Raw genomic sequence first — 27,856 nt, forward strand, 5'->3', positions numbered from 1 at the left:
TAAAGTTTCATAGTCCACAAAACGTTTCTGGGGCTTCAAAGCAAAACAGCGTTTTGAAGTAGATGGGGACCACAATAACGAATACAATGGCTCCAAACAGGTCGTCCAGCATAATCCAAGTCTCTGGAAACCCTGAGATCCCAAACTGATTTGAAACGATGTTATTTACAACTTCACTGTAGCTGCTAAGCTAAAGCGTCCGCACATCCCATCTGATGTGGGCACACAAGCTCTACCATGCGTGGAGGTTGTAAATCTTTTTTTTTAATTAATTTGGGATCTTGGAGCTTCCAAAGACTTGAGTTATGCCAGACAAACTGTATGGAGCCATTGTGTAAAAAAAAATAAAGTTGTGTTAACTCTAATTACCACAACAGAAATTACAGTAAATAGGTCTATTCAAAAGGTCTATTGAACTCAATTTTAATCGCCTAAAAGCTGAGAGAATGAGTAATGTCAAACATTCTTAAAAAATAAACTATATCCTGCAACAGGATATAGCAACAGCCTCTCAGAACATGCAACTCGTTTGGTCTTGTTTAATCCGCGGAGGGACAACCAGGGAACCCTGAGCGCTGCGGCAGCCTGAGCACAGCCGCGGAGGGAGACGGCATCCGAAGAAGAAGCCTGCTCCGCGGGTCTACATTCCACCGGCATCGTCTGCGCCGTTCAGGGAGAAGGTCGGTGAGTTTTCACCAACGGCCGCGCATCGTTTTTACATTTAATGTCCAAAATATGAGCCCGTTTGAGTTTCAGCTTAACGGGGTGCAACTCTGCTTAAGTGTTTAATGAAACTTTGCCTTGTCATTTACGTTATCCCCGTTTCTCTTTTTTAAAAAAAATGATATTTTAGGATATTATGTTAGCTAGTAATTTCTTGTCAATAGAGCAATAGCTGTCAACTGAAGGGAGACTTTTTTTTTTCTCTTCTCTTTATCAGATAAGGAAACCGTTTTCTGCCCCGTCTCCCCGCCTTAAAGTCAGCTATTCTGGTTGAATCGAGCCTAAAAAGCGGTTCATCTTCTGAGGAGACCCGACTGACTGCGCCAAAATGGGGGTAAGAGACACGTCTTCTGTGATTCAACCGAGCGTTAGCTAAACAATATAAAATGTCGGTTCTGTTAAAGTTAGCTAGCTGTCCAGTCTGACGGTTTAACGGTCAGTGTGTGTCCGTTCAGGGACGGGTTGAAGCGCATGGAGGCACAGGCATGATGTTCAAAATGACATTGGACTCTGTGGGGTATGTATGAGTGATCTGAACCAGCTGTACCTGAACGTGACAAGCAGCTAAAACCGCATTTGTTGCATGAATTATCATCGTCAAACGAGTCTAATTGCTCTCCTTTTAATTGCTATAAAGCTCCAGGTGTCACATTAAATCAACGGGTTGAGAATTATATTAACGACTGACAATATGAGGGATATTTAATGCCTGAACTTGGTGTCTTTTCTTGAGGAATATGCGCCAGATTTGTGAGTCAATCCGTCCAGACTTGAACAGAACCAGTACAGGGTGGTTACGCGTTACAGTAACGATCCCCAGTTACTGTTTCAGTCTTTTTTATTTTTACAGCTCTCACCTAAAAAAACAAGCACGTTACTTTTGCTGTCATCCCTTATGAACATCACGATGAAGCGGATCAATCATATAACCAGTCCCCACCTGTGAAATGTGATTAATTGTCCTCAGTGGATGTAAAGTATTGGAGTGTCTTTGTTATTGGTGCTGTTTCTCCTTACATTTTCACCACTGATTGGAGAATATGAACGTTTGACATCCAATCCGTTTGTTTCCTGATCATTCACATTGAACACACATCGATAATCCTCATTTCTCTGATGTATTGTGGCACTTGTAACGCAAAGTAACGTAACGAACAGACAGAGGATGGGCCCAGTGTGCTGAACAACGTCATTTTTTATTTTTTTTTACCTAGAAATTAGCGATTATCGAGGTTTTTCACATGCGTTGGATGAGGAGTGGCAGAAAAGACGCGCTGCTTCAATCACCGTTTCCAAAAAACACGAGATTACACCGAGCGAACATCTGGCAGCATGCAGCCGCTGGATACCGCCGCAGACGATTGAGGAAATTCACAGCTCTTAAGTACATGATTAGTCAGACTGCATAATGACACGGACGAGCCCGGTCTGAAATGAGATCGTTTGCGAGTGATGTGCAGGTGAAACGCGCAATTACGCACGGTAATATGCAACCTGGTGGTGAAAACCGCAGCCCCGACTGCGGAATATCATGTCATCCCTCCAAATCTGACTGCAGTCACTCCTAATGATCAAAAGCATGGGGACAACTGTGTGATTTTCAGTCAATCCTAATAAAGGAGAGCTACTGGAAAGCAGTGGATTCATAATATCCTGCACAATGTGAGGCTGCAAAGTGGCAAACCCAGATTCACTGAGAGTGGGGGCTGGGAATCAAAACCATGACGGCTATGATTTTTTTTTTTTTCTCCTCCTTTTCTTTCAACCATTTGGTGCATTTTCATTCAAACATTACATAATGCTTTTGCGCGTCGCGTTGCTGTCACTGACTGTGCTGGGCTTGGTTTGGGTGTAAAAGCAGCTTAGGTCTGGGTACTAAATGGGCACAGACAAGTGCGTCAAAATGGTTCCTCAGTGTTGGTCAACCGCCCTCTCACCCTCCACCCCTATAAATGTCTGTGAATGGGTCCCAAAGGAGGTGCTCTCCACAAGTGCAGACACAGCCAACACCTCCAGCGTCTCATTTTACCCCAGCAGCCTCACAAAAACTCCCTGATTTGTTAGGTCATGAAGGACATCCTGTTCCAGCCCCTAAATTTAGGCACCATGGTGTCATTCCTACTGAAAAACCCATCTTACATCCCTGTAGTATTATTGTCTGGCTTTATCCAGTGTCTCTACTCAGCATTGGGGTATTACAACCTTGAATTGTTTCTGCAGCAAGCTGTATTCTTACTTACAGTATTCATAAAGTTTTGTTGTGGTATGTGGAGCCTTTAAAACTATGCAAGCGTTTACAGTAGGATAACTGTAGTTACATTTCCTCAGTGCCCATGGTGTCATGGTCCATCACTGCTGATGGGCAGTGGTTTCTCCTCTGCTCCACATCCGAGTTTGGGGGGTTGGGATGAGAGAGCATTCAGGCAGAGTCGTGGAAATTGTGCTGCTCTGTCACGGTTTGTGATGATGTCCACTAGATCGCCGGAGGGGAACCCGCGCACAACTCTGACTACTGCGCCAAGAGAGGAGGCGAGCGGTGTATGTGTGTGTTCAGGGGGGAGTGGAAACTCCCATGTTCAGGCTGTGATTTGCCTTGGGGAGGGGTGGAGTGAGGATAGAGGAGATAGGGGAGACCTCAGTGAGGTTCAGTTGACAAGGCAACTGGGGCCCCTTGATCTGGGCCAATCGATAGATTGGGGTTGATGTCGCGGGGGGGCAACGATCGGGTTTGTGGGTAAGAGGATGAGGGCAGAGATGCAGTGAAGGTCAGCCTCACAGGGGGATCCTGTAACTAACCAAGATCAAGTGATTGACACTGAATGATGGAGGTAGAGAGAGAAGCTGAAAGAGAGCCTTTGTGGTGAGTCACCTTGAGAAGTGTGAAAGATGGAGGAGTGGAGGAATGCAGGAGGAGATGCTGCTTGTGTGCAGTGACGACACAGAGGCAGGAACAATGGTGGAGCTCGAGGTGAAAAATGGAGAGATGAACACTGAGATACAGAAGGAGGAAAAAGAGATATACAAGGATGGCTGCTGATATCCCATAATGCACTTGGTGCGGAAGTTTCAAGAGGGGAACCAATCAACGTGAAGGATGGATGGTGTGTCGTGTGGTTGTGTGTGTGTGTGTGTGTGTGTGTAATAGGCAGGCAGCTCTCTTAGGACTAAATCTATTGTCATTCATGGTGTCTAATCCACACATGACTGTGATGAGATCTCTTCATTGTATCTTCTCAGTTTCAGTCCTGATTATAATTGTCTGTACTGCGGCTCATCAAAACCAGTGCACAGAATCAATCATGGGACAGCGTAGTGAAAAGAAGAAAACACATCTTACTAGATGCTTTATTATTAATTCAAACTGTTAATGAAACGTTTTAAGTGTGAACATTAGTTGAACCAGATGTTGGTTTACTGGGTTGTTAGTTTAGGCTGTGCACGTTTCGTGTGGTAAATTAATGAGCACCAGTGTTGAGTTAAGTCGGCTTTCATTTTAATCAGTGAATAATGCACATTGAATGTGCAGTTAAGTAATGATGATAGCTCTTAGCTGTTCCTTCATAGGTTGGTTAGAGAATCTGTTTTTGACTGAAGATACACACAATTTTGAATAAAATCACCTTTAACGATGGTTAACAGCTGGATTGATTGTAATGTCAAGACTAGGGCTGGATTGTTTCTGTTTTCATATCGTCTAACTGGATATTTGAGATCGCTGATATGTGATCTGATTGCCAGGGGGCAGCAGGAGTTGGAAGGTGGAAGAAGTTACGTCACAGCATGCCAGTGAAATGTCTGCAAGGACGACTTAGTTTTAGTGTCGAGGCAAAATGTTACATCCTGTATTTGTGGATATTGTGGGTTTTACCTGGATGCCAAAGCTGAGCCTAAGAATTTTACACAGCCTATCAGGATCTATTGAAAAGTCTGCGTCTGTGCTTGGTGTGACAATATCATAACATATTTAACATTAGCATTACTGTCTTATCTTTGTAATCACAATAGAAATCATATCCAGAATGTTAACTACTCTTCAGGATCTCAGAGCAAAGTTTTGGTGAGCAGAAGTTATAAATGAAGGATTTAGTATTTCACTCGTCACTTGTGCTGATTAACAGGACTCAGCGGGTGGCCAGGCCGCTCCACCAGACACATTTCTAAATGCACAGTGAGGCGCAGAGTCTACAGTTAATTTTAAAAACATCTCAGTTCTGATATTTAGAATTGCTTTAATATCAGTGTAGTCCTGATTGGTACTACTTTGCACTACAAGCAATTCTGTACATAATGACTGGCCAGTTAATATTTGAGATCTGGATACTTGTAGATAAGTATCTTCTACTGCCCACTGACTTTAGAAAGTTGAAAAGAGAGCAAATGACCTGTGGCATAACACTGTAAAGATTAAAACACTGAATCACCAGGACACCTTAAAGCCCCTCTTTAGCCTATGTATCTAATAAAGGTAATCTGGATACAGCATTGGAGGTGGAGCCCTGTTCAGTCCTATGAAAGGTGCTTAGTGGTACATGAAGCCAAAATAGTTCGATCTCCTACATAGCTTCCGTGTTGTGCACTGCAGACTTCCTCCAGCCGAGCAGCTTACCTCTGGTGTGGCCCTCGGTTTGGCACACAGTTTTGTCGAATTGGCTTCAAACCTGGCATTGTTCCTTGGAGCTTGGGTCAGCCTGTCTTACTTCCTGTTTGGTGGTTAACGCTCAATACACTGTCCTATTCCTTAAAGTACTCACACAAGTCTTTTAACGCCATATACTATACACTTGAGCCAATAGCTGGCATTATGAGAGACCTGGCCTTTGCTTCTACGACTTCTAAAACTCTCCTCTCACTACATCAATGCAAGCTGCAAGGATCTTGTATGACTTGCGGATTTGTCTATATTCATATGTCATTGTCCTATTTTAGTTTAGGTTGAGCACAACATTTTGTAAAAAGATATTTGGCGAACAGTGTAGCTAATCATCATTGTCAGGATATGACTGGGAAAAATATGAAATATCATAACATTTCCATGCACACGTGAATCGGTCTGCCTTTATTGCTCTAGTGTTAAAATCTGCAGCTTTGGAGAATTATATGCCGTTTTCAAGCTCAAAGGCAATTTAAAGTGCACTGCATAGGAACGCATTAAGATTACATTTAAATCTATGCATGCAGGAATAAAGCAGGTACATGCATAGTAATCGTATTGCTATGTGCCTCTAGTGATGGGACTGATTTGAAGCTAAGCTTCATATAAATGGCATACTAATACTGTTGTTTTACAGAGTCAAGTCCACTTAGCCTACACAGCTACTCAACAGTCATTGTACTGTAGTTTGTTCACAGTTCACTATCACATCTCTAATGGAAGTCACACCACATTATGTTCTCTTGGTAATAGACTCTATTACACCATTCTTTCAGTTTGTCGATATTTCATCATTACTAACTCTCAACCTCCTGGCCTTAATAGTTTCCATTTGTGAGAGTGTGTGTGAAACAGTGTGGATTGACATCGATCAGGTTTTTCCAATGTCATTGATTATGTTTGCTGTTTAGTTTATTGTGCTTTGGTCATTTTGACATCACTTCCTTCTTGCTGGGTGACTTGGGTGTCAAGGGTAACGTATAGTTTTCCATGCCTCCTGTAACAGCACCGCACAGAAATGACAGTGAGGATGACAGAGTGAAAATACACAGCACACTGAACAGTACAGCCCTATTACATAACACACCTTCACATTGAGTGCATCATTAAAAAATTCCAATACCCCCCTCCATTCACTCCCCCATAGCTGACTTCAATTATTTAGATGGCCCGGTGGATTGGATGTTGCTAGGAAACCTCACATCCCCCATCTATCAACCTAGTGGAAGTACACGCTGTCAATCTGATTCTGTCAACAACTGCCATTTTCTGTCGCTCTGATATGCTGCACTGCACAATGTGACAAACTATTAAATGGTGGGCAACAGCACAAAATCAGTGGTCATCCAGGCTTCCACTGTTCAGATATTTTACAGAGTCAAAAATAAATCAAACCGATGTATTATTCCACTGTGGCTTATATCTGCATAAGTTAAAACACAACCCACACAGTCTACATCCTAAGTGTGGCTCAGACTGCCTCCTCTTGATTAAACCTTGGTGCAGATGAGTAGATCAGAGTAAAGGAAAGCAGTGAAACAGATGGGCAGCCTGGAGGGAGGAGAATGTAAACAAAGTGGGAGGGTGAAGGGAGGGATAGATGATGTAGGACCCCTCAGTGTGTAAGTGTGTTTGCTAGTCAGTCTGTCAGTATTTTCTAGGTCGGTCAGTCCACTGATCTGTATGATAATCCATTTCTTTATGTGTGTGGTTACGATGATCCACTGTGGCACCACCAGAGCTACTAAACTGCCCCAGAGGCGTTGGCGAGATCTTCCATTCAAAGAATCGGAGCTAAAATCGTGACATTTTCTCACTGGAACATCATCAGATTTAGCTGAAAAATAGGTTAAATACCACACGCTGAGCATGGCTAAATACCAGATGATTCAGTGTCAGCTGGTGGATATCTCACCAAGGTCTTACAGTATGGAGTCGCTGAGTTTACATTTGCTTGGTTGTGAATAATCTTATGGGCAGATATGAGCACTGCAAGCATTCAAGAATATGGCAGTGTGCCACTTTCTTGTAAAATGACTGATACAATATAATAAACTGAATTAAAATTAAAGAAATGAATTAGGAAATCTGTCTGCCCCTTTTTCTGATTACAGCTCATTTCACACAATAACTGTTATGATCACCATAAAGCTCACTTTGAAATAAGACAATCTGTTTCCTTAATGATTGAAATATGAATTATTGTAGTTTATTTTCAAATCATTATATGTCCATACCCAAACCAGGATGCACAGAAAAATGTTCGTGTTTGATGTCTGAGATTTGACCAGTGATTTCAGCAGATTAAAAACTGGCTTATCCATCTTTGTTCAGACCTGTGGTGCTCTGCGCCGCTGGTCAGGCTTGATACAGAATACCAGCCGATAGAGCAGACTCCAAATGTTCAGCAATCTGTCTTGTAGTTCAGCACACAACATCTGGATGCTGCTGAGAACCTCATCAGGTTTCACAGCCTGTAACTAGACAGAGGACAGGCTGTATGTACTTGAGCAATAGTGGTAGCATAGGCGGGAAAATGTCCTCTGTGTTAATTCATTTTAATCATGAATGAAACTGAAAACAATATACGTGTATTGCATATTGGACCTAATATTTTATGGAATTAAAAGAATGGAAAAGTGTAAACAACCGGTCCAGTGAAACAAAATGTGATATTTTCTTGCTCTGGGTTGGTTCAGTAATGTCCTTGTAATAGTACAGTATGTCTTTAAAATGGAAAGTAGTGAGGGAATATATTGCCCTTGATTTATTTTTTAATTATCACTTATATTTCTTTCATGGAGTTTTAAAATATTTATGTGTGAGTGTGACATGTGTCCCTTGTGGGCCTATATTTGATTTTTTCAAGACAACAATGGATAGCACTGACAAAATACTTCCATCAGGCTTGCTTCCAGTTTCCATCATTGAAAAAGAAGAACACAAAGAAGTCTAACTGTAGTAATACAGTGTGGGTGTTAGTTGTTCAGATGTAATAGGATTCTTTCTAGTGCCTCTGTGACCTCGTACATTTGAAGATCGTGCAGCACTGAAGGGTCTGTTTACATGCCTGAGTAGTTGGCCTTGTCGCCTCTGCAGCCATCATCCTGAATGGATGTGTGCACACAAGTATGAAGGCAGAGGAGGAACTGAAGTAGCAAATGTCTACAAAAGTGAAAGCTCCTTGTGTCAGAGCAGTGCACATCTTTGAGATATGCATGTTTTAATGTGCAGCTTCACAGTTTTAAATTGTCAAATTGTACTTTTTGGTGCTTTAGTTTTGCCTTTAGGTCATTTTTAGAAGATAGCATGGTGGAGAGCAGTGATTAGGCTCTGTTGTAAAGGAATACTTTGAGGTGTTTACTCGTAATCCTTCAAATTAAAGTAAAATTACATCTGAAAGCTTTCTTATCTACTTTTCATCTCAATACTTGGAGTTTTAAAAGAGAAATCAGACTGATAGTTTGTAGCTAATGAGTCATTTGGGTAAATTTAGACATTAAAGGAACTTGTTTTTAAAAGGGCTTGAAACACCTGTATTAATAATTCCTTTTTTCATGCTCAGTCACGCTGTCCTTGTGGTACTCATACACATTAGTGATGTTCTGTGTCGGATGTTTTCCAGGGTTAAATTCAACCAGGATGCAACATTCGGTTCTTGACTCACCTGAAAGAGTCTATTGGCTTTTCTATGAAGTTAACTCTTGTTCTGAGCACTTCAGGTCACAGAAGAGTAGCTATGTTTTGTTACCAGCTGGGAACTGATTGAAGAAAAAGTGATTGTGTGCCTGATTGTAATCTGATCATTTTCCTTGACTGGATTATTTCCTTTGTGTTGATTTAAACACATTTAAATCTATTCAGTGCATATTAGCCAGAGAAATGCAGAAGATGTTACCACATTGAAAATAAGTGAATGAGTAAGGATGAATGAGAGGCTGGGATTGAAAAGACGGGAGAGAGAAAGGGGGAGAGTGATGAAGAGGGATTATTGTTGTTCACTGGGTTAATCTGTCAGTGTAGTAAACAGCAGTAATCTGATGGCCTGCTGGACGCGACTGCCTGGGGAACACTGCACCTCCTGACAGAAGAACACACACACACACATATAAACATACAGTTCATGCAGATTTACAGGTACACAAAAACACAGACGTGGAAAATTGCTCTCGTTTGCAATCAAGCAGAACATTTAAGCATGCACAGATGGGAAGTATCAGTCACTGAGGAAAGCTAAAAAGCAAACGTGGAGAGAAATTTCTACACATCTTTTTTTTGTTGTTGTGTTTTTCAATACAATTTTGCCTTCAAACTATTATAGAAAGGTAATAGCAATAAACTGAGTTTTGTTCCCCTTCCATTCTTTTTCACAATGATGCTCTCGTTCTGTCTTGTGTTATAAATCCAGTGCAGCCCTTTCCTTTACAGCGGTGCACTTTCACCCTCCCCCCAAAAGCCCACACTCACGCTCAGCCAGGCTATTGCATGTTTAGCTCAGCTCACTGAGGTCAAGTGAGCCATCATTTGTTAAAAAACAAAGAAAGATTGCGTAACGTGGCCTGTTTACACACACAACCAGCAAAATGTACAAATATCACCAAAATTACACTTTAGTACGTTATTTTATCTTTTCTCACTAATTGACACCACTCTGTACACATGGCCGTCAGTATCAATATCTTGGAGCTTCTAAAGGAAAACATGCATTTATCACAAATGCTATCTGAAGGACATAACCCTCCTGTCCAGAGAGGTCTATTGGTCAGGAGCCAGCACAGACTGGCCCTGTTGGGCAGTAGCACTAGTGTTGGTGATGTTCTGGCAGGAATTCCCTTTAGTCTTTGCAATTAATGAGCAAAACAACTCTTTTGCCATTAATTGTATTAATGCACACAGAGAGAGGTGAAGAGGTAATGGGTAGCAAAACAAGTCAGTTCTCTGGTTGGCTCTCATTAAGTCATCATCCTGCTAGCTTTACACCCAGTGAGTGGAAAAACCAGACAGTAAACAGCATAAAACAGCCATCAAATCAGTGTGAAACCTCTCAGCTTAGACTCATCCACATAAGAGCTTTCCTAAAATAAGTCTGCTCTCCTCTTTCATCATGCAGGATTACGCAGAATATGAATCTCAATATGTTTTTAATCACAGTACATGTTCTCACATTTGTATTAAGGTTGGATATAAGTGAACATCTGCCGAATGAACAAATGTTAAGTCAAGTACGTGTCTGATAGAAAGCAGTCACACATTTCGCTGCACACCACGAAAATACTCTTTTGAAAATGTCATGAATCAGGATTTGGTTTTTTTTTCATTGTTTTTTTGTATTTCTGGAAGTTTATAACTATTTTATATTTCACACACAGTTAATTCCATTTCAGCAGTCATCTGTTCAGATTACTTATGACTAACTTGTGCTGTGGTAGCATGTTAGCTTTGGGTGAAAAAAAGGAGTTTTTACAGCTTTTACATTTTGGCTCGTCGAAGTAGGAAGACATAACACCAGGAGCCTGAAACCAAAGCTGCTTAATGGAGTCATTAATTTTATGCTATTCCAGTTTCCCTTAGTTCACAAAGTTACAGAATATTATGAAATTCGATGCACTTATCCAGACAGGGAGCTTGAGAAACCCCTTCGGTAGATAAAGAAACAGTGATGAGCCTCAGCGTAACCGCAGTGGAAAGTGTTCAGTGGTTGGTAAAGGCCTATGCAACAAATATTAAATTCAAAACAACATGAAAGCTCAACAGGATTTACAGATTTAAGTCAGATTTACACATAGAAATGTCCAGATCCTGCCATGTTTCTGTTTCTGTGTCAGCCGAGCAGCTGTCTGACATTTTAATGCTTTACTAGAAAACCCTGAGGATGTTTATCATGGACGGTGCATGCTGGGTAACAGGGTGATTTGATAAAAACATACTAATCCCCCAGGAGCGTGTGAGTAAGCAAAGGCTACTGTACACAAAAAAACACCAAAATGAGTACTTGAAGACATAACATAGCATTATTTATAGGGTAATCCGTTTATTCGAGCCAATTAGCTTCATCCTCATGTCCTCATGTGTCAAGTCACCCATCAGTTCTGCGTTTATGTATTTAATCTGATATTTCTAGATACTCAAAGCTTTGCAGTGTCACCTTGTCCTGCCTGTTTTGGACTGACGTTGCTAAAGTATTTGATGTTTCCCCCTGAATGTTGTTCTTGACAGATTGATAAACCTGCAGCTGCAAACTTCCATTAATACACATCATATACACACATCTAAAAACACACACACACTAATGTAGGACACTGAATATCCCATGATGTACGTTAGAGTTACTGTCAGATTTGTTCTTTCTGTCTACCTCCTGGCCCTTCTTGTTCCCTGGATCTTACTCTCACCTGACTGCTTTCATTTGTCCTCCTCCTCTCAGACACAGCAGCACCACTGTCTGTAGTCTGAACGACAGCAGTCTAAATGGCGATGGTGTAAATTGCTGTTTAAATGGAGCTCTTAAGACAGGCCTGTGCTCCAATGATGCCAGATCTAATCAGGAAGTGTCGAGTTCCCCTTCTCACATCGGCATTACATCTAAAGTTGGAATATCATTTGTGTTATTGATCAGTGGTTATCCTAAGTAAAAGGTTTTAGGTACTACAAGTAGGACAGTCAAGGCTTTCTTTGGCTGTCATTGCTTAGACTTCGTGCCCTCTCTTTCAGATAGTGATCACATTTCATAGAGCGTCCATAGTAGTGTGCATTAATTGATGATGTCTTTTAAACTTTATTCACCGTAGTTCGAAAACTTCTAGTTTAATGCTTCATGTTCCTCTGAAGAGAAACTCTCAGCTCTGCTGTGTGTTTAGCTCTTAGCTCCGTTAGCTGTTCCTACAACTAGACACACTGTAGGACTCTGCCCACCGCCTGCTAATGGCTAAAAGCTAACTAGCTGTCCACCTACTAATTTAAACACCTATTTGTTGTTCACAAATAGCATCCAGGGAAAAATATGGTGTCCCTGTAGTGGGTTTACTGCATCCTTTCATCCTTTTTGCATCATATTTTCCATTTGTCTTGCGCTGAATAGCCTGCCAGTGATAATAACAGCATGAGGAGATGCGCTGTTGTGAGTGCTTGGTTCAGTATGTCATATCCTAAGTAATAGTTATACTCAAGTATACAAAAATCCCTTTAATCCCGGGAAAGATCTCTGTTCATCCCAAACACATTTTTCTATCATCCCCGGGACCACGGGCAGCGCTAGTCTCGAGCAATGTGTTGTATTGCAGTGAAAATAAGGATAAAGGAAAAAAATTAACTAATATTATAGTTATATGAATATATTTGAACTCAGTGATCTTGTCTTTGTGTGTTACAGTATGGACGGTCGGACAGCTACCGCGTGGCCACCACGCAGGACAAGGATGAGAAGGAGTCGCCCAAGAAAAAGGGAGGCAAGGATCTGGATGACCTGAAGAAGGAAGTTCCCATAGTAAGTACACTGCTGCTTACTGTTTCCTCTGACCTCACTGTATTTGTCATGAAAACTGTAGGTCTAGTCACCTACTTGGAGGATCACATTGGTGGCACACAAGCACCCCTAAAATCTAATTTCAAATCAAAGCACAATCAGTCAGGCATAACAAAAGCCTTGAAGTCCCCACTGAGCAGCGAGGAGTTCATAGATAGTGTATCCTGGCCTCACTCCAGCATTCAAAGAGCTGCGATCCAACTGTAATCTAATCTCCCTGTTTGAAAAGAAGATAACAGACAGTTGGTATTCTGTAGCAGCTGGTGCTACAGTGTGGTTTGAGGTAATATACCAGAGCAATTTAATCCTGTTGTGGTAGGATTTGCTCCAGTATGAGGCAGGAAGCCAGACCCTCAGGATATCCCTTTGTTTTGAAACTACTCGGGCTGGGTCAGATACACACACTGATTCCCAAAGAGTATTTAGAAATCTTAAAAATAAGGAGGAACATTTGTGGAATAGAAATACCAAATCAATTGTTTTTGTTAAATATTTCCTGCTTTGAATTCAATTGTAAGAGTCAGTTTAACAAATTATAAATACATTTTATGGCACATTTGCTCTAAATGTTATATTCTTTGAAACATTATTAATTCTTTTAGGGTATCATTAAATGTCAGGGTTTTTATTGATGTGGTAATTTTACTTTCTGTTTTAATTCATTGTAGACGGAACACAAAATGTCTGTTGAGGAGGTTTGCCGGAAATACAGCACTGACATCGTCCAGGTAAATTGATCATTTCAGATTAGAAATGACACTTTTACACAATCAGTTCAACGTAATATTGTTCTTCTATCCTCATTTTCCTCCGCCCACCCTCTGTCCTTCTTCTTTTTCTTCCTTCTTGATTGCCTCTGCTCATCCATCCCTTCTTTAACCCATCTTCCATCTTTTCTTCTGCCTTCCCTCTTCCCCTTTCAGGGTTTGACCAATGCCAAGGCAGCAGAGTACCTGGCCAGGGACGGCCCCAATGCCCTGACTCCACCCCCCACCACTCCAGAGTGGGTCAAGTTCTGTCGCCAGCTGTTTGGTGGCTTCTCCATCCTGCTGTGGATCGGTGCCATCCTCTGCTTCCTGGCCTACGCCATCCAGGCTGCCACAGAGGACGAGCCCGCTGGGGACAACGTAAGTGGATGATGATAGGATGAGTTCTCTGACCATCTCAGTTTGAGTACTACCTGAGAAAAGCCAGATGTTAAAAAGCACTGGAGGGAGCGAGTATATAGAGAGCGATGAGTGTGTGTGCTCACTCTCCACCAGCAGATCACTCAGACAGCTTTTTGCTGAGTCATTAGTCCTTAGGGACGTAGCTGTATCAGTGATAAAGGATGTGTCAGCTGTTTGTCCGAATCATGCCAGCCGACCCATCTTTAGTGTGACAGACACCATCCTGTTGACATCCATTTTGGGCACGCCACAGGGAGCGTGTGACTCCTGGCAGGGTAAGAATACAGCGTTCATGGGTCATCACTGTTTGATGCTGGGTCAGAGCACAGTGCTGAGCCGAGCACTGAGGCTAAACGGCGATGACACACACTGCATGAAAGGACAAAATGCTTGGCTCAGACCACGGGGGAGGACTCAGGGTGAAACAAACACAGCAACAAGTCAGCATGAGCGACCACGACTGTATCACACACCCAAAATATTAATTCACACTCTGATAGCTGGTTGCAGTTCAGGCAGATGGTACAGGACATAGATGGGACTGCCTTGTGGGAAGATTTTGCCCTTGTAACGGTGAATTAATAAAACATGAGACAATAGACAAACTATCATAGTCATAAAACCACAAACAAAGCAGACGGCCTCTGTGTGACAGGGTCCAAACCTTATGCTGCTGTCAGATACAGGATGAAAAAAATTCAAATGATAGGCTGAAAGACCATTTGTATTATTTGTAGAAACAGAAGCCTAACCTCCTAGAAATAGCTTCTTTACCTCTCGAACTCCTTAAAAGTTCAATTTGATGTCAGAATGTCTTATTGAAGATTTTTCAACTTAGTCTCTCTGTCTGTCTCTCCACTGGTCTATTCTTACCTGCCTTGTGATACATTTTTAGATAAAGGTGAAGTCAATCAAATCCTTACTGCATTAAATCTAATCTTTCTCTCTTCCCTCTCGTTGTAGTTGTATCTGGGTATCGTGCTGTCAGCTGTCGTCATCATCACCGGCTGCTTCTCCTACTTCCAGGAAGCTAAGAGCTCCAAGATCATGGAGTCCTTTAAGAACATGGTCCCTCAGGTACTGGACACTCGATGGTTTAACCAGGGTATTGTGATATGATTTCTTTGTAATAGTTGTTGAGATAAAGAGATACCTATGAAATGTTGATTCAGTTAAAATTTCTATTTTAATGAAGCTTTCACACTATTTGCTTATTTCCCCAGTCTTTAGACTGATGTGCTGTTTCACCTCTTCTCTAACCTCTCTGTAAATATTTTAATAATTTACAGAGACTAAGTGTTATTTATGGCATCACGTGCTTCTCTCTCACTCTCTCTCTCTCTCTGTTCCCAGCAAGCCCTGGTGATCCGTGAGGGAGAGAAGATGCAGATCAACGCTGAGCAGGTGGTGGCAGGAGACCTGGTGGAGGTGAAGGGAGGCGACAGGATCCCCGCCGACCTCCGCATCATCTCCTCCCACGGCTGCAAGGTGCGCTACAGGCATAGATGCACAAATACAAACCAGAGAGAGAAACCAACACATTCTGTAATGCTGCCCTTGAGTAAAGCCTTTATAGTTATCACATTTTCCTGTGAAAGTTTGGCTTCACCACAGAAGCCAGTAAAGGTTTACGTAATAGTGGAAAACATGATTGTAACATCAGCAGTCAGATCCTGTCCACCCTGTTTTGAATCCGCCTGATGTGTTGATATATCAGTTATTTACTGAATCATCATGGCAACTTCATAATTTCAGCCATAATTTAAAATTCATACTAAAACAGCTTTGTAAACTATTTACCTGATTCCTTTCCAAGTTGTGATTTCCACAAATGGTGCAGACAACTTATTTATTGTCATTATGAATTCACACATATATTTTAATTATGTATCTGCAGGTCCTCAAGTTAACCTCAAATCTATACAGATCTAAATGAAGTGTGACACAAACCTCTGCTTAGCTACACAAACACTCATTAGAAGCACATCAAGCATTAACAAAGACAATCAAAACACAGAAAACCTATGTGGTTTTTTACATAATTGTGAACGCACTGAACCTGTCTCTCCCATATCTTCCTCTTGCTCTTTGTGTCTCTCTGCCTCTCACACGCTCACCATATGGTTTTCTCCATTTCTGTCCAGGTTGACAACTCATCCCTGACCGGTGAATCAGAGCCCCAGACCAGATCACCTGACTGTACCCATGACAACCCCCTGGAAACCCGTAACATTGCCTTCTTCTCCACCAACTGTGTCGAGGGTAAGATCACCATCACGTCATTATCACAGTCATCTTCATCGCTTGTCACTTGTACAAATCAAACACCGTCAGCCACCCTCCATCTTGTACAAACATTTTTATGTGTGTGTGTTCATTCATACGGATGCATGCGTATGTTTATTGTTCTGGATCAATGGTCAGATAGACCTGTAAACAGCTATGCATTAGTGGTCTCTGTAGGCCACAGTCAAAGTGTTTGGTCTGACGGAGGAGTGTCCAATGACATCATCGTGACCCCATTTCACCTCATACCTGCTCTATTCCACTTCAGTTTGTCATATTACTGGTCTGCTGTGCAACTCACACTGTGTTCCTCACAGTGGTAGAAGAGGGAAATAATAATGTATGGCACCCCTATGTGGACACATTGTTACATTGCATTGAGTTCTGCACTTTTCTTCCAGGCATCATCCATCTGTCTAGTTTGTCCCTCCATTTATCATCACTCACAGGCTACATGTGTTCTTCTTGATGTGTTTCTTCTCTTTTTTCATTTTTTCTGCAGCTGATAAAGAAATTTGTGATTTTACAGAACCTGCTTCCTCTCCTCTCTTTCCTCAGGAACGGCTCGTGGCATCGTTGTGTGCACTGGTGATCGTACAGTGATGGGCCGCATTGCCACTCTGACCTCAGGCCTGGAGACCGGCAAGGTGCCATATTCCTTATTTTCAGTATCTGACAGTGGTCTGTTGTGTCATTCACAAGCCACATAATAGAAGTTGCTTCATGGGGGTTAGGGTTAGCTGCTAGACAAAAGTGATTTCATGTGCTGAGACTTCAGTAAAGAGTCATAGTTTCTTAGTGTCACATTACTGCAAGCCTTCTAGTGAGAATCAGCATCTTCATCAATTAAAACTTCTTTTGCTCTTCAGACACCCATCGCTAAGGAGATCGAGCACTTCATCCACATCATCACAGGCGTGGCCGTCTTCCTCGGCGTGACCTTCTTCGTCCTGTCCATCATCCTGGGTTACAGCTGGCTGGAGGCTGTCATCTTCCTCATCGGTATCATTGTCGCCAATGTGCCAGAGGGACTGCTGGCCACAGTCACGGTGAGTAGGCAGAGAAATGAGATACTGTGTATGTGTGGGTGTGAGATTATTAGTTGGGGAAAAGGTAGGTTTTTTTATTGTTTGATTTGTGTTTTTTAATCTGTGACAGGGACAAGAATGTTAGTATTTCTAGTGAGTGTGTGTGTTTACAAGGTTGTCGTCCAGTTGTATGATTCCTTCTTTTCGAGTTGTTTTTCTTGTGTGTTTCTTCTTACAGTCCTTGTGTGTTTTGTTTCTTCCTCATTGTTTTACGCAGACTTGGGTCAAACAGTATTTTTTCATATTTTCTATATCAGATGAATCTAAGTTAAGTTATTTTTTTATTTTTAACCTAAACAGTAACAGCTTTTAAATTTTCTTTTCTTTTCTTTTTTCTCGTAGTAAAATAAAGTACTGCCAAAGGAACCGAGTAACACTACCCAACTCGCAATGAATAACATTAAAACTAATAGAGAGCTAAAGCTCCGCGTGTATGTTGAAGACACCGTAATGTAGATTTTGTGATTAAGATAATAATGTTGCATTACTGAACATGCTCCAGGTAGTGCTAACAGTAAATCAGCTTCTCAAGCAGTTTGTAGTTTCACCCATGTCTGATTGTGTGCACAGTGTTGTAGCTGATGATGTCTTGTTGTATCTGCTTCCTGTATCTCTGTTCCTGTGTTTTTCAGTGTCTTGTTGTGATGTAGCTGCTGTACTGTATGTCTGTGTGCATCTCTGTGTATGTCTGCGCGTTAACATTCTCTATATGTCGGTATGTTTTCTGTGGTGAAGGTGGTGTATTGTCGTTGTTTGTATATCTCTTTCCATTTCTCTCTTCTCTCCCAGGCAGCTCCACATGTGTTAGTGTGTCCTTTTCTCTCTCTCTCTCTCCATCATCCTCTTTGTATGTCTCTCTCTCTCCTCCAGGCCAGTCGCGGTGCTGTCTGCAATGACAACGGCTAGCTAATGTAATGATATTAGGCTAAGGACTGAATTCGGCCTCCTCTGCTTGGCCTTTGCTCGTTCTGTTTGGCCCATGGGTCTTGCCATAGTTGGCATGATGACATAATGCACCGCTGCTCTGCTTCATTGCTTCACTCGTTCACGCCTCATTTTCTCTCCATTGCTGTTTGCGCTGTGTTTTTATTTCTGGAAGGTTTTGATTTTAGTGCATTTTGCTGTAGAGAGACACTTTGGTGAGCAGGAGAAACATCTCCAGGTGTCAGGGCGGGTTAATCGTTGGGTGTGGTTAATTGTTTCAGGTACAGTATGGCACTGACGTGTCTGCTCATTGGCTAAAGTTAGTTTAACACCTGGAGATGTTCACCTGTTATGTTAAATAGTTTATCATACAGGTACTAATTGTTTTCTCTTTCTCCTTTTGTTTGTTTTTATTCTCTCCATCAACGAATCCTTTCCTCTTGTCTTTCCTTCTCTCGTTGCTGCTATGTTCTCTCTGCCATTCCTCCGTTTCCTTCTTTGTTTTTGTCCCTCCTGGCTCTCAGGTGTGTCTGACACTGACTGCTAAGCGAATGGCTCGTAAGAACTGCCTGGTAAAGAACTTGGAGGCTGTGGAAACGCTGGGCTCCACCTCCACCATCTGCTCTGACAAGACGGGCACCCTTACCCAGAACAGGATGACCGTGGCCCACATGTGGTTCGACAACCAGATCCACGAGGCCGACACCACCGAGGACCAGTCTGGTGAGATTTTCCCCTCTCTCTCTCTGTTGCAATTCCTGTTCAGTTACAGTTAATGTTGATTTAAAACCACAGACTAGAAAATCTTATGGGATGTTTTCAGGCTAGTATTTTAAGTTTATTCCTTAAATGCATCTTGACAGTTTCTGGAACAGAAAGTACACATTTTAGAAGGGATCTGCTGAATGCGACGCCTTCTTTTGATCATTCTCCAGGTTCTTCCTTCGACAAAAGCTCCACAACATGGGTGTCTTTGGCACGCATCGCTTCTCTCTGCAACCGTGCTGTGTTCAAGGCTGGTCAGGAGTCTCTGCCCATCCTGAAGCGTGATGTCGCCGGCGACGCCTCTGAGTCCGCCCTACTTAAGTGTATTGAGCTGTCCTGTGGCTCCGTCAAAGCCATGAGGGAAAAGAACAAGAAGGTGGCCGAGATCCCCTTCAACTCCACCAACAAGTACCAGGTGTGTCCCCTTTACTTATTCATGCAACTAACAAATAATGCATATGATCTATAAGGATTTGTAGTAGGTGGGCTTAAACATGCAAAAACACTCCATACTCTTGAATTATTCTAATACTGACGTTAAAACATTTTCCTATTAGCTCTCAATTCACGAAGCTGAAGATGAAACTGACAACCGCTACCTGCTGGTGATGAAGGGAGCCCCAGAGAGGATCCTCGAGCGCTGCTCCACCATCATGGTGCAGGGCAAGGAGCAGCCCATGGACGATGAGATGAAAGAGGCTTTCCAGAACGCCTACCTGGAACTGGGAGGACTGGGAGAGAGAGTACTGGGTAAGGATGGTAGAAGATAGAAAAACAGTGTAATTTAATTAAAGATCTTTATTTGGAATATAGAGCTGCAACGATAAGTCGATTCATTGATCAGTCAATCGAAAGAAGATTTATGGATAACTTTTTTGATAATCGATTAATTGTCTCAGTCATCTTTCAAGCAAATATGTCAAACATATTCTTCTTAAGTGTAAGGTTTTGCTCCCTTTTTTAATTCATGATACAGTTTTTCAACATCTTAACTATAAATCGATCCTGAAATGGATCCTGAAATGTGAATTTACTGAAATTATTGTATAGGCATCGTGTGTACAGTTCATTCATTCTCCTTCATCTCTTCTCCCTCCAGGTTTCTGCCACCTTTTCATGTCAGAGGAGAAGTATCCCAAAGGTTTTGCCTTTGACACAGATGACGTCAACTTCCAGACAGACAACCTTTGCTTCGTAGGCCTCATGTCTATGATCGACCCTCCCCGTGCTGCCGTGCCCGACGCCGTGGGCAAATGCCGCTCTGCTGGCATCAAGGTGGGCTCCTTTCAAAGCTGGCATTTAAAGGGCTGAAAAAGCAGCTCATAGCACCCACCTGAATGTGACAGCTGTGTATGACTGTCACGCACATGTTTAGAAAACTTTGCTGGAATGTTTTAGGAATAGTATGAATTATTTTCTTCTCACCCTATCCTGTTCTGTATCTTTTTTTTCTTTTCTTTCACCTCCTACTTACTCATCCTCTTCCTCGTCCTATATTTCAGGTTATTATGGTGACTGGTGACCATCCAATCACAGCCAAGGCCATTGCTAAGGGTGTGGGCATCATCTCCGAGGGCAACGAGACAGTGGAAGACATCGCTGCACGCCTCAACATCCCCGTCAGCCAGGTCAACCCCAGGTAAGACAGAAAATGCATTCACAGGTCACCGCATGGCAGGATAGAAGTGAGACTTTAACCATGATTTCTGTAAAGTAGATACTCCATGTAGCTTTCAAAATTTGGTAAAAAGAGTGTTTTGTTTAATCTGTGTTGTGTAGGGATGCCAAGGCCTGTGTGATCCACGGTACAGATCTGAAAGACCTCAGTCAGGATCAGATGGACGACATTCTGAGGAACCACACAGAGATTGTCTTTGCCAGAACTTCCCCACAGCAGAAACTTATCATTGTAGAGGGCTGCCAGAGACAGGTACAGTTACTGTACATAAACACACATTCATATACGTGTACACAGTTAAATGCAAACAAGTGCTTGTAATGAAAAAAATGTGTGGAATGGAAACCTCAAACTGTGTATCCTCTTTTTCTGTCAGGGGGCCATCGTGGCTGTGACAGGTGATGGTGTGAACGACTCTCCCGCCCTGAAGAAGGCTGACATTGGTGTTGCCATGGGAATCTCTGGCTCAGATGTGTCCAAACAAGCCGCCGACATGATCCTGCTCGATGACAACTTTGCCTCCATCGTCACAGGAGTAGAGGAAGGTGAGGGATAAACCTAATTAGGGAAGGTGGGGGAGGGAAGAAAAGGAAAGAAGAGGTTCGGTTTGAAAGATTGGTGGGTTTGAGAGATGAAAAAGGTCCTTATATCTTCAACTATCCGTATGTTTTCTGAATTTAAGACGCTGTTGACTCAGCATCCCTGCTTATTTGGGTTTTAATGTGTTCAGCATCCTGTATTTATTTATACACCACCTTCATCCTTACAGGCCGTCTGATCTTTGACAATCTGAAGAAGTCCATTGCATACACTCTGACCAGCAACATCCCAGAGATCACCCCCTTCCTGTTCTTCATCTTGGTCAACATCCCACTGCCTCTGGGCACCATCACCATCCTCTGCATCGACCTGGGAACTGACATGGTAAGAAATACACAAACATTCACACATAACCACACAGTGACTCACATACAGTACTGTACCATCACTGCAGCTCTAATGTGTTTATGTCCAGTCAGGTAATTAACTAATGTGTGAAGCCACTTGTACAATCAGAGATGGCCCCACACATGAGGCTCATTCACGTGCTTGATGTCAGCTAAAGCTCAGCTGTACATAAAATAAAGTACTGTACTGTGAATCCAGACAGGTGGAGGTAGATTTCTCTTATTTCATAAAACTTGCGCCTTGTTACATTACGATTTTCATGTGACACAATGTGTGAAATTGATCCTGCATAGCTTGAAGTGTCTGTGTTTGCAGACTTAACTTAAAAAAATAATAAATAAAAAGAATTAAACCTGGGAATACTTACAATCTGTTATAACAAGATGCTGGTTAATTACATGAAAATAGATCCAGCGATACTAAACACAATTTAGTATTTAATTTGCAAATGTTACAGGGAATAGTGGAAGGAAGTGTTAAATAAAAAGGTCTCAGTCAACACTGTATTTATCACATTTATTTCCAGACACCTCTATCATGTTTCACGATGAATGAAAAGTATGTTCACACAAAGAACACTAGGTGGCAGTGTGAGATCAGTCCAGATCTTCCAATGTTTGCAAAGTGCAGCATGTTGAATTGAACCAAAGCAAAATATACCGATAAATAACTGCTTTCACTGAAAAAAAAGCATGCTGCAGATACGTGAAATCACAGTTGAAACCACCATAACAACAATGTGTCTGTGTGTCTCTCTCCTCTGTCAGGTACCAGCCATCTCTCTTGCCTATGAAGCAGCAGAGAGTGACATCATGAAGCGTCAGCCCAGGAACCCACTGAGGGACAAACTGGTCAACGAGAGACTCATCAGCATCGCCTATGGACAGATCGGTAGGTGCCATGTTGATCTTATTCGGCATACAGTACGAATTTTAAACAGTGTGTAGCATTTTATCACCAATAAATCATTAGCACTTTAATGTTTAGATATTAGTGACATTTTTGCTACAAAATGTGTTTTCTTTATAAATCTCTGTCTTACTTTGCTGACTAAACTCTGTCTTTGTCTGCAGGTATGATCCAAGCTCTTGGCGGGTTCTTCGCCTATTTCGTCATCATGGCTGAAAATGGTTTTCTGCCGTCAGTGCTTGTCGGCATCCGGCTCAACTGGGATGATCGCTCCACAAACGACCTGGAGGACAGCTACGGGCAGCAATGGGTACGAGTGACCTGACACAGTTTCAGCACTCTGTTTGAGTAACCTGATTTCTCATTCTCCCTCGTGTGTCCTGATATTACACCAGGCCACTCACACAAAGCTCCCAAAATATTTAATTCACAATTACCTTCATTCACAAGTCATACATCGTGTTCCTGTTTCTTCCCCTTTCTCTGTACAGACCTACGAGCAGCGCAAGATTGTTGAATTCACATGCCACACAGCCTTCTTCGTCAGTATTGTAGTGGTGCAGTGGGCAGATGTCATCATCTGTAAGACCAGACGTAACTCTGTGTTCCAGCAGGGCATGAGGTCAGTCACAACTTACATCAGTGTCTTTATAATGAAGAAGGCCCTAAGTTATGATAATGCAATATAATTTAGATCTCACTTTCAGGGGTCTTTTTCTGTTTGACAAAGCACTTTTACTCCGATATGATAAGTACGTGATAATACTTCTGTTCTTTTACTTAAGTAAGATTTTGAATGAAGGGCTTCTACTTCTTAAGTTGTTTTTTTGTCATGTACAGGACAATTTTAGTGAAGCAATACAATTCTTAGCTCTGTCTTTCTTCTAAGGGAAAATGTATACATTGTTGTGTTAGAGTCCACTACAAAAGCATTTTCTCTGAAGGACAGTGTAAATAAACAGGTGTGAGCGTTAAATTTGTCAGTGAAATCTCAGAAATAAACAAACAAAACATGAGAATTGTGGCGTTGACGAGGCATTACTTGTGTTGATGCAGTTTCTTACAGCTGCCACTAGATGCCACTCTGTCCTGTAGGCAACATTTATAGTCGAGGCACACAAACCCAGATACTGGTGCTGCTACAGCTGTCCTCAAATTCTGCCTGCAGAAAATCAACTGTAAAGCCACTTTACGATCCAGTCCTCTTTTGTTTTCATATCTGTTAATTTGCTTACTTTGTTTGCCTTATCGCTCCTCTCTCCATCATGTGTGTCCTCTAACTAACCCTCTTCTTTCTGCATTTATTCTTTGGCAGGAATAAGATTTTGATCTTTGGCCTGTTTGAGGAAACAGCTCTGGCTGCCTTCCTGTCCTACTGCCCTGGCATGGACGTGGCACTACGGATGTACCCGCTCAAGTGAGTCAAACCAGCATCGTCGTAGTACCTTTATATGTAGTCATATTAGATTACAGTGCCCTTTGTGCGAAGTATGTATGGCTACTTTCAGGAAAGACAATGAGTACTGGACTGGTACCGTGTTCTTCATTACTTTCTCTTACTCTCAATTGTTCCTTCCGTTCTCTCTCAGGCCCAGTTGGTGGTTCTGTGCGTTCCCATACAGTTTCCTCATCTTTGTTTACGATGAGATCCGAAAAGTCATCCTTCGCCGAAGCCCAGGAGGTAAGATAACACCTGCATACACCCTCACACACACATAACGTACACATGTACTGTCTCAGCTGCGCAGTAGATTCAGTATTTGTTTGAAACTGCAGCCTGGTGCAGAAAAGAAATACAGCAAGTTACTGCATTTCAAAACAGATATGTCACAGTGACCAAGTAATACAATACAGAATAATAAATTAGAATGAACAAAGAGTCAGGGCAAAGTGCAGTTTTAGTAAAAATGAAATAAATAAATTGAGAACATTATTTATGCAGACGTTCATGCAGTTTTGGTCGGTGTTAATCTTAAATCGGTGCGATGCTCCTTTTCCGGCTCTGTTGCCGTTGGTTTCCACCGTCTTTACAGTTACAAATCCATGACATTTTAAACGACGGTGTGTAGTGAAATCAGTGAATCACTGCATCCCTAACTGGACTAATATAATATATCATTACATAAGTCATACATATGATTTTTTATATCACATCACTGTTTAGTTTTAAATCCTATTTTGCTCAGATGTCAATCACTAAATGAAATCATTTGACTGGTAACTCTTCTCTCTTTCTTTTTTCTTGTTTCCCTCTTTCTCTCTCCTCTCTGTCTCTGCAGGCTGGGTGGAAAAAGAGACGTACTATTAAATTATCAAAGCATCATTTCCTTCTCACCCCGTCCTCCCCCGAACTCATCCCTCCTTCTCTATCTCCCTCTCTCTTCCTCTTTCCTCCCTGCCCTTCATCCATCCCTCCTCTCCCGTCCACATACTCAAACTGTGCAAGATGTTTACTTCTCTCCATACTGCCACCCTCATCCCTAAAGAAACAAACAAAATCAATCGCCAAGATGACGAGAGGACCAACGACAGAGGAGGAGAGGATGGGTTTGTCCCGTCCTCTCCGTCCCTCTGTCCTCCTTTTTTTCTATCCAAAGTCTTTACAGCACTAGTCTGCCAGTAACACTGTTGTGCCGATGCTTAATACTTCACTCTTCATACGTGTGCTCAAACTACACCGCTGTGTAGACGTGAATTAAGGATATAATCAAGAATAAAGACGAAAAACCTGACTGTTCCACTGCGATCACCTTTGCCAAGCAGAACAACATGGCAGCTCCCGTCTAGACTCCGAATCTGAGCGTGTGGGTGGCGTCGGGTTTTTGTTTGTTTTTGCAGAGAAAAGCCACCCAGATCCAGCTCTTTAATCACTGCCATTTCCTGCCATCGCCCTACTTCAACTTCTTTCCCTCCTTCCCGTCTTTTCTCTCTTTCTATTTACTCACTGCCAATCTTCTACTGCCATCCCCTCCTCCCCCTCCTCCTCCTCTTCCTCATACCCTATCAATAAAGAATCAATCTCACCATAAAACATACACAGTCGCTCACTCACGCCCTCATCAGGGTGGGAAAAAAAAGGTTCCCTCTGACTCCTTCCCTCCTTCTCTGTCTCCCTCTCTCCCTCTCTCCCTCCTCCTCCCCATGTGTTATTTTCTGCTTGTGTTGTTGTTGTTTTCTAATAGAAGACTGGGTGTTTTTTAAAAAACAAAATTGTTCGTAAAAGTTTTCTGTTTTTCTTTTTTTAAGTTTGGAGTGGGTCTGAGAGCTGCTTGTTTTCATTCAGACATGACAAAGCACACTGTCTCTCCCCCTTCCTTCTCTCCTCTCTCACACTCCTCCCCTACCTGCCTCCCCCCCTCCTCACCCTGCCTGTCTACCTGTCCCTGTTTGTATGTCTGTTTGTGAACACTGTGCTGAAACCCTCCGTCCTCGTAAACCTCCGCCTACTTTCACTACCTGCCTCCTCGACCTGCCCCGCAAACCTTCCCCGCCTCCCCTCGACCCCGCCCGACCTCACCCCTGTTAAAAAAAGAATTACAATCTTTCTGTGTCCTCGGAAAAAGAGATTTCTCTCCAATTTCATTATTTAAATCAGTGGAAACATGGATTAAGGCACTGTACCTTAACTTGCGAAACAGCAGCAAAAAAAAAAAAAATGAAATGAAATAAAACGAGAAGGATCTCTCTTTTTTCAGCTTGGTCTCAAGTTTGTTTTTGTGTGGAGTTTTGTCAGAAAATGGAAATAAATGCTGTGACCAACTCTTATGTATGGCAGTAGTGTCAAGTCATCTGTTTTCTACAATAAAAGTTTCACAATACCAGAGGAAACGTTAACGCATCACATGTCCAGACATGAGCTCTGTTCGCACAGGGCTGTTAGTACCAAGGGACCTCATCAGACTTAGAAACCCCTGTGTCTGTGTTTCCTGTGGCTCAATCACACAGGATATGATGTCACAGCTCTGCGTAACATAAAAGTTTTCAGAAAAGAAGCGTCTGTTCCTTAGCAGCCACATTTATAAGATCATTTAAAAGTTGTTTTTACTACTGTCTGCATGTGTTAAAAGCAGGTACTTTTTATGAAATAATCAATCCGACAGGCCAGCTGTTGACTGCTGTTGATGGTATTATGCCACGATCATATTCCTTGTTCAGTTGTCTGACAACAGGAAACAAAAGTTTAAAAGCAAGTACAACCGCAAATCTCAGAGATGCTGATTCGCACAGGCTTTATATTCTCACATGACTTCTGTGATTGTCTAAATATAGTAGGTAATTACAGACATCAAAGATTCGACAGGACAAAATTACAGACGATCTCCGCAATTATTGTAATTTACAAGAGGACCCCAGGTAATACTAGTCCTGTGCAAATAGGGCTGTACTCTATATCATTAAGTCAGAAGACATAATTAAGAGGAAAATTTTGTGACTCGACCAACTGACAGAAGATGTATGAAGCAAGACTGAAGAACCATCTTCATTCCAGATGCTACATTATTAATAAATAACGCGGCATCCAGCAGTTCGACACTCACGCGAGGACTTCAGCAACTCTAAACAGGTATCACATTCAAATTTTCAGGAACAAAAGCATTGTAGATGACTAAACAAGGTACATTTAGGAGATATATCAAATGATCTTCCTCAGCAGATTGTGTTTGTCCAGGTGTTCATATTTCTTGACGTCTTTGCACTTGAAACCTGCAGTAACTGATTTTTTACACTTGGAGGCAGCAGAAACAAGTGAAGAGCAACCAAGTGAACCAAACAGTAAAGTAGTAGTAAGTAGTTTAAAGCTGATTATAGGATCTGCAAATTTGTGTGATAACTCTAAAATATATCAATTATAGCTGCTTTAAGAACTTCTCATCAATGTCAGTGCAAAAGTGTGAGATAAAAAGTTCATTCTTGGCGGAAATCTTGACTTGACATCTGCTTATAAAGATCTCCAGAGATGATCGAGAGCGCCAGAACAGCAGCTAAATGAGCGTTGTGGCTGATTTGTTTCCAAGCTCAAAACCTTTGAAGCCAACATGGACAAGAAGCCCTGAATGTGCTCCACAGAAATGTGAATTTCATGCCGATTCAGCCTCTCCTGCTGAAGAAGAACATGCAGTATGATCAAAAGTACCAGAGAGGCTACTACTTGGACCTGGTGACATTGTTTCCAAAAGTGGAGAACGCACTTAA

The 27,856-nt window shown here is 42.0% G+C and overlaps 1 protein-coding gene across 3 annotated transcripts; it reads left to right on the top strand.

The window, feature by feature from the left end:
* Positions 1–587: 587 nt before the first annotated feature.
* Positions 588–26,428, top strand: atp1a3a (ATPase Na+/K+ transporting subunit alpha 3a). Of its 3 annotated transcripts, XM_084380205.1 has the most exons (25): positions 588–684; positions 941–1,057; positions 12,744–12,857; positions 13,565–13,624; positions 13,820–14,023; positions 15,029–15,142; positions 15,419–15,553; positions 16,210–16,327; positions 16,910–16,998; positions 17,221–17,400; positions 18,888–19,086; positions 19,299–19,543; positions 19,686–19,878; positions 20,228–20,403; positions 20,631–20,767; positions 20,908–21,058; positions 21,183–21,351; positions 21,576–21,730; positions 22,522–22,645; positions 22,828–22,973; positions 23,155–23,285; positions 23,979–24,080; positions 24,253–24,344; positions 24,943–24,988; positions 25,023–26,428. In XM_084380205.1, the coding sequence occupies exons 2-24, from the start codon at positions 1,052–1,054 to the stop codon at positions 24,969–24,971; spliced, it is 3,069 nt and encodes a 1,022-aa protein (XP_084236331.1). In that variant the 5' UTR covers positions 588–684; positions 941–1,051; the 3' UTR covers positions 24,972–24,988; positions 25,023–26,428. The 3 variants fall into 3 exon arrangements, with proteins under 3 accessions (XP_084236331.1, XP_084236329.1, XP_084236330.1); XM_084380203.1 differs by having other exon boundaries at positions 24,943–26,428; XM_084380204.1 differs by having other exon boundaries at positions 599–680; positions 24,943–26,428.
* Positions 26,429–27,856: the final 1,428 nt, after the last annotated feature.

Source organism: Pagrus pagrus (genome assembly GCF_965226575.1).
Source record: "Pagrus pagrus genome assembly, chromosome: 17".
In the NCBI taxonomy this organism is placed as follows: Eukaryota; Metazoa; Chordata; class Actinopteri; order Spariformes; family Sparidae; genus Pagrus; species Pagrus pagrus.

Coding starts and splice junctions, on each gene's coding strand:
- atp1a3a (XM_084380203.1), top strand. Junction 16,328..16,909: donor CTCCACCAACTGTGTCGAGG/GTAAGATCACCA, acceptor CTCTTTCCTCAG/GAACGGCTCGTGGCATCGTT. Junction 19,544..19,685: donor ACTCCACCAACAAGTACCAG/GTGTGTCCCCTT, acceptor TTTTCCTATTAG/CTCTCAATTCACGAAGCTGA.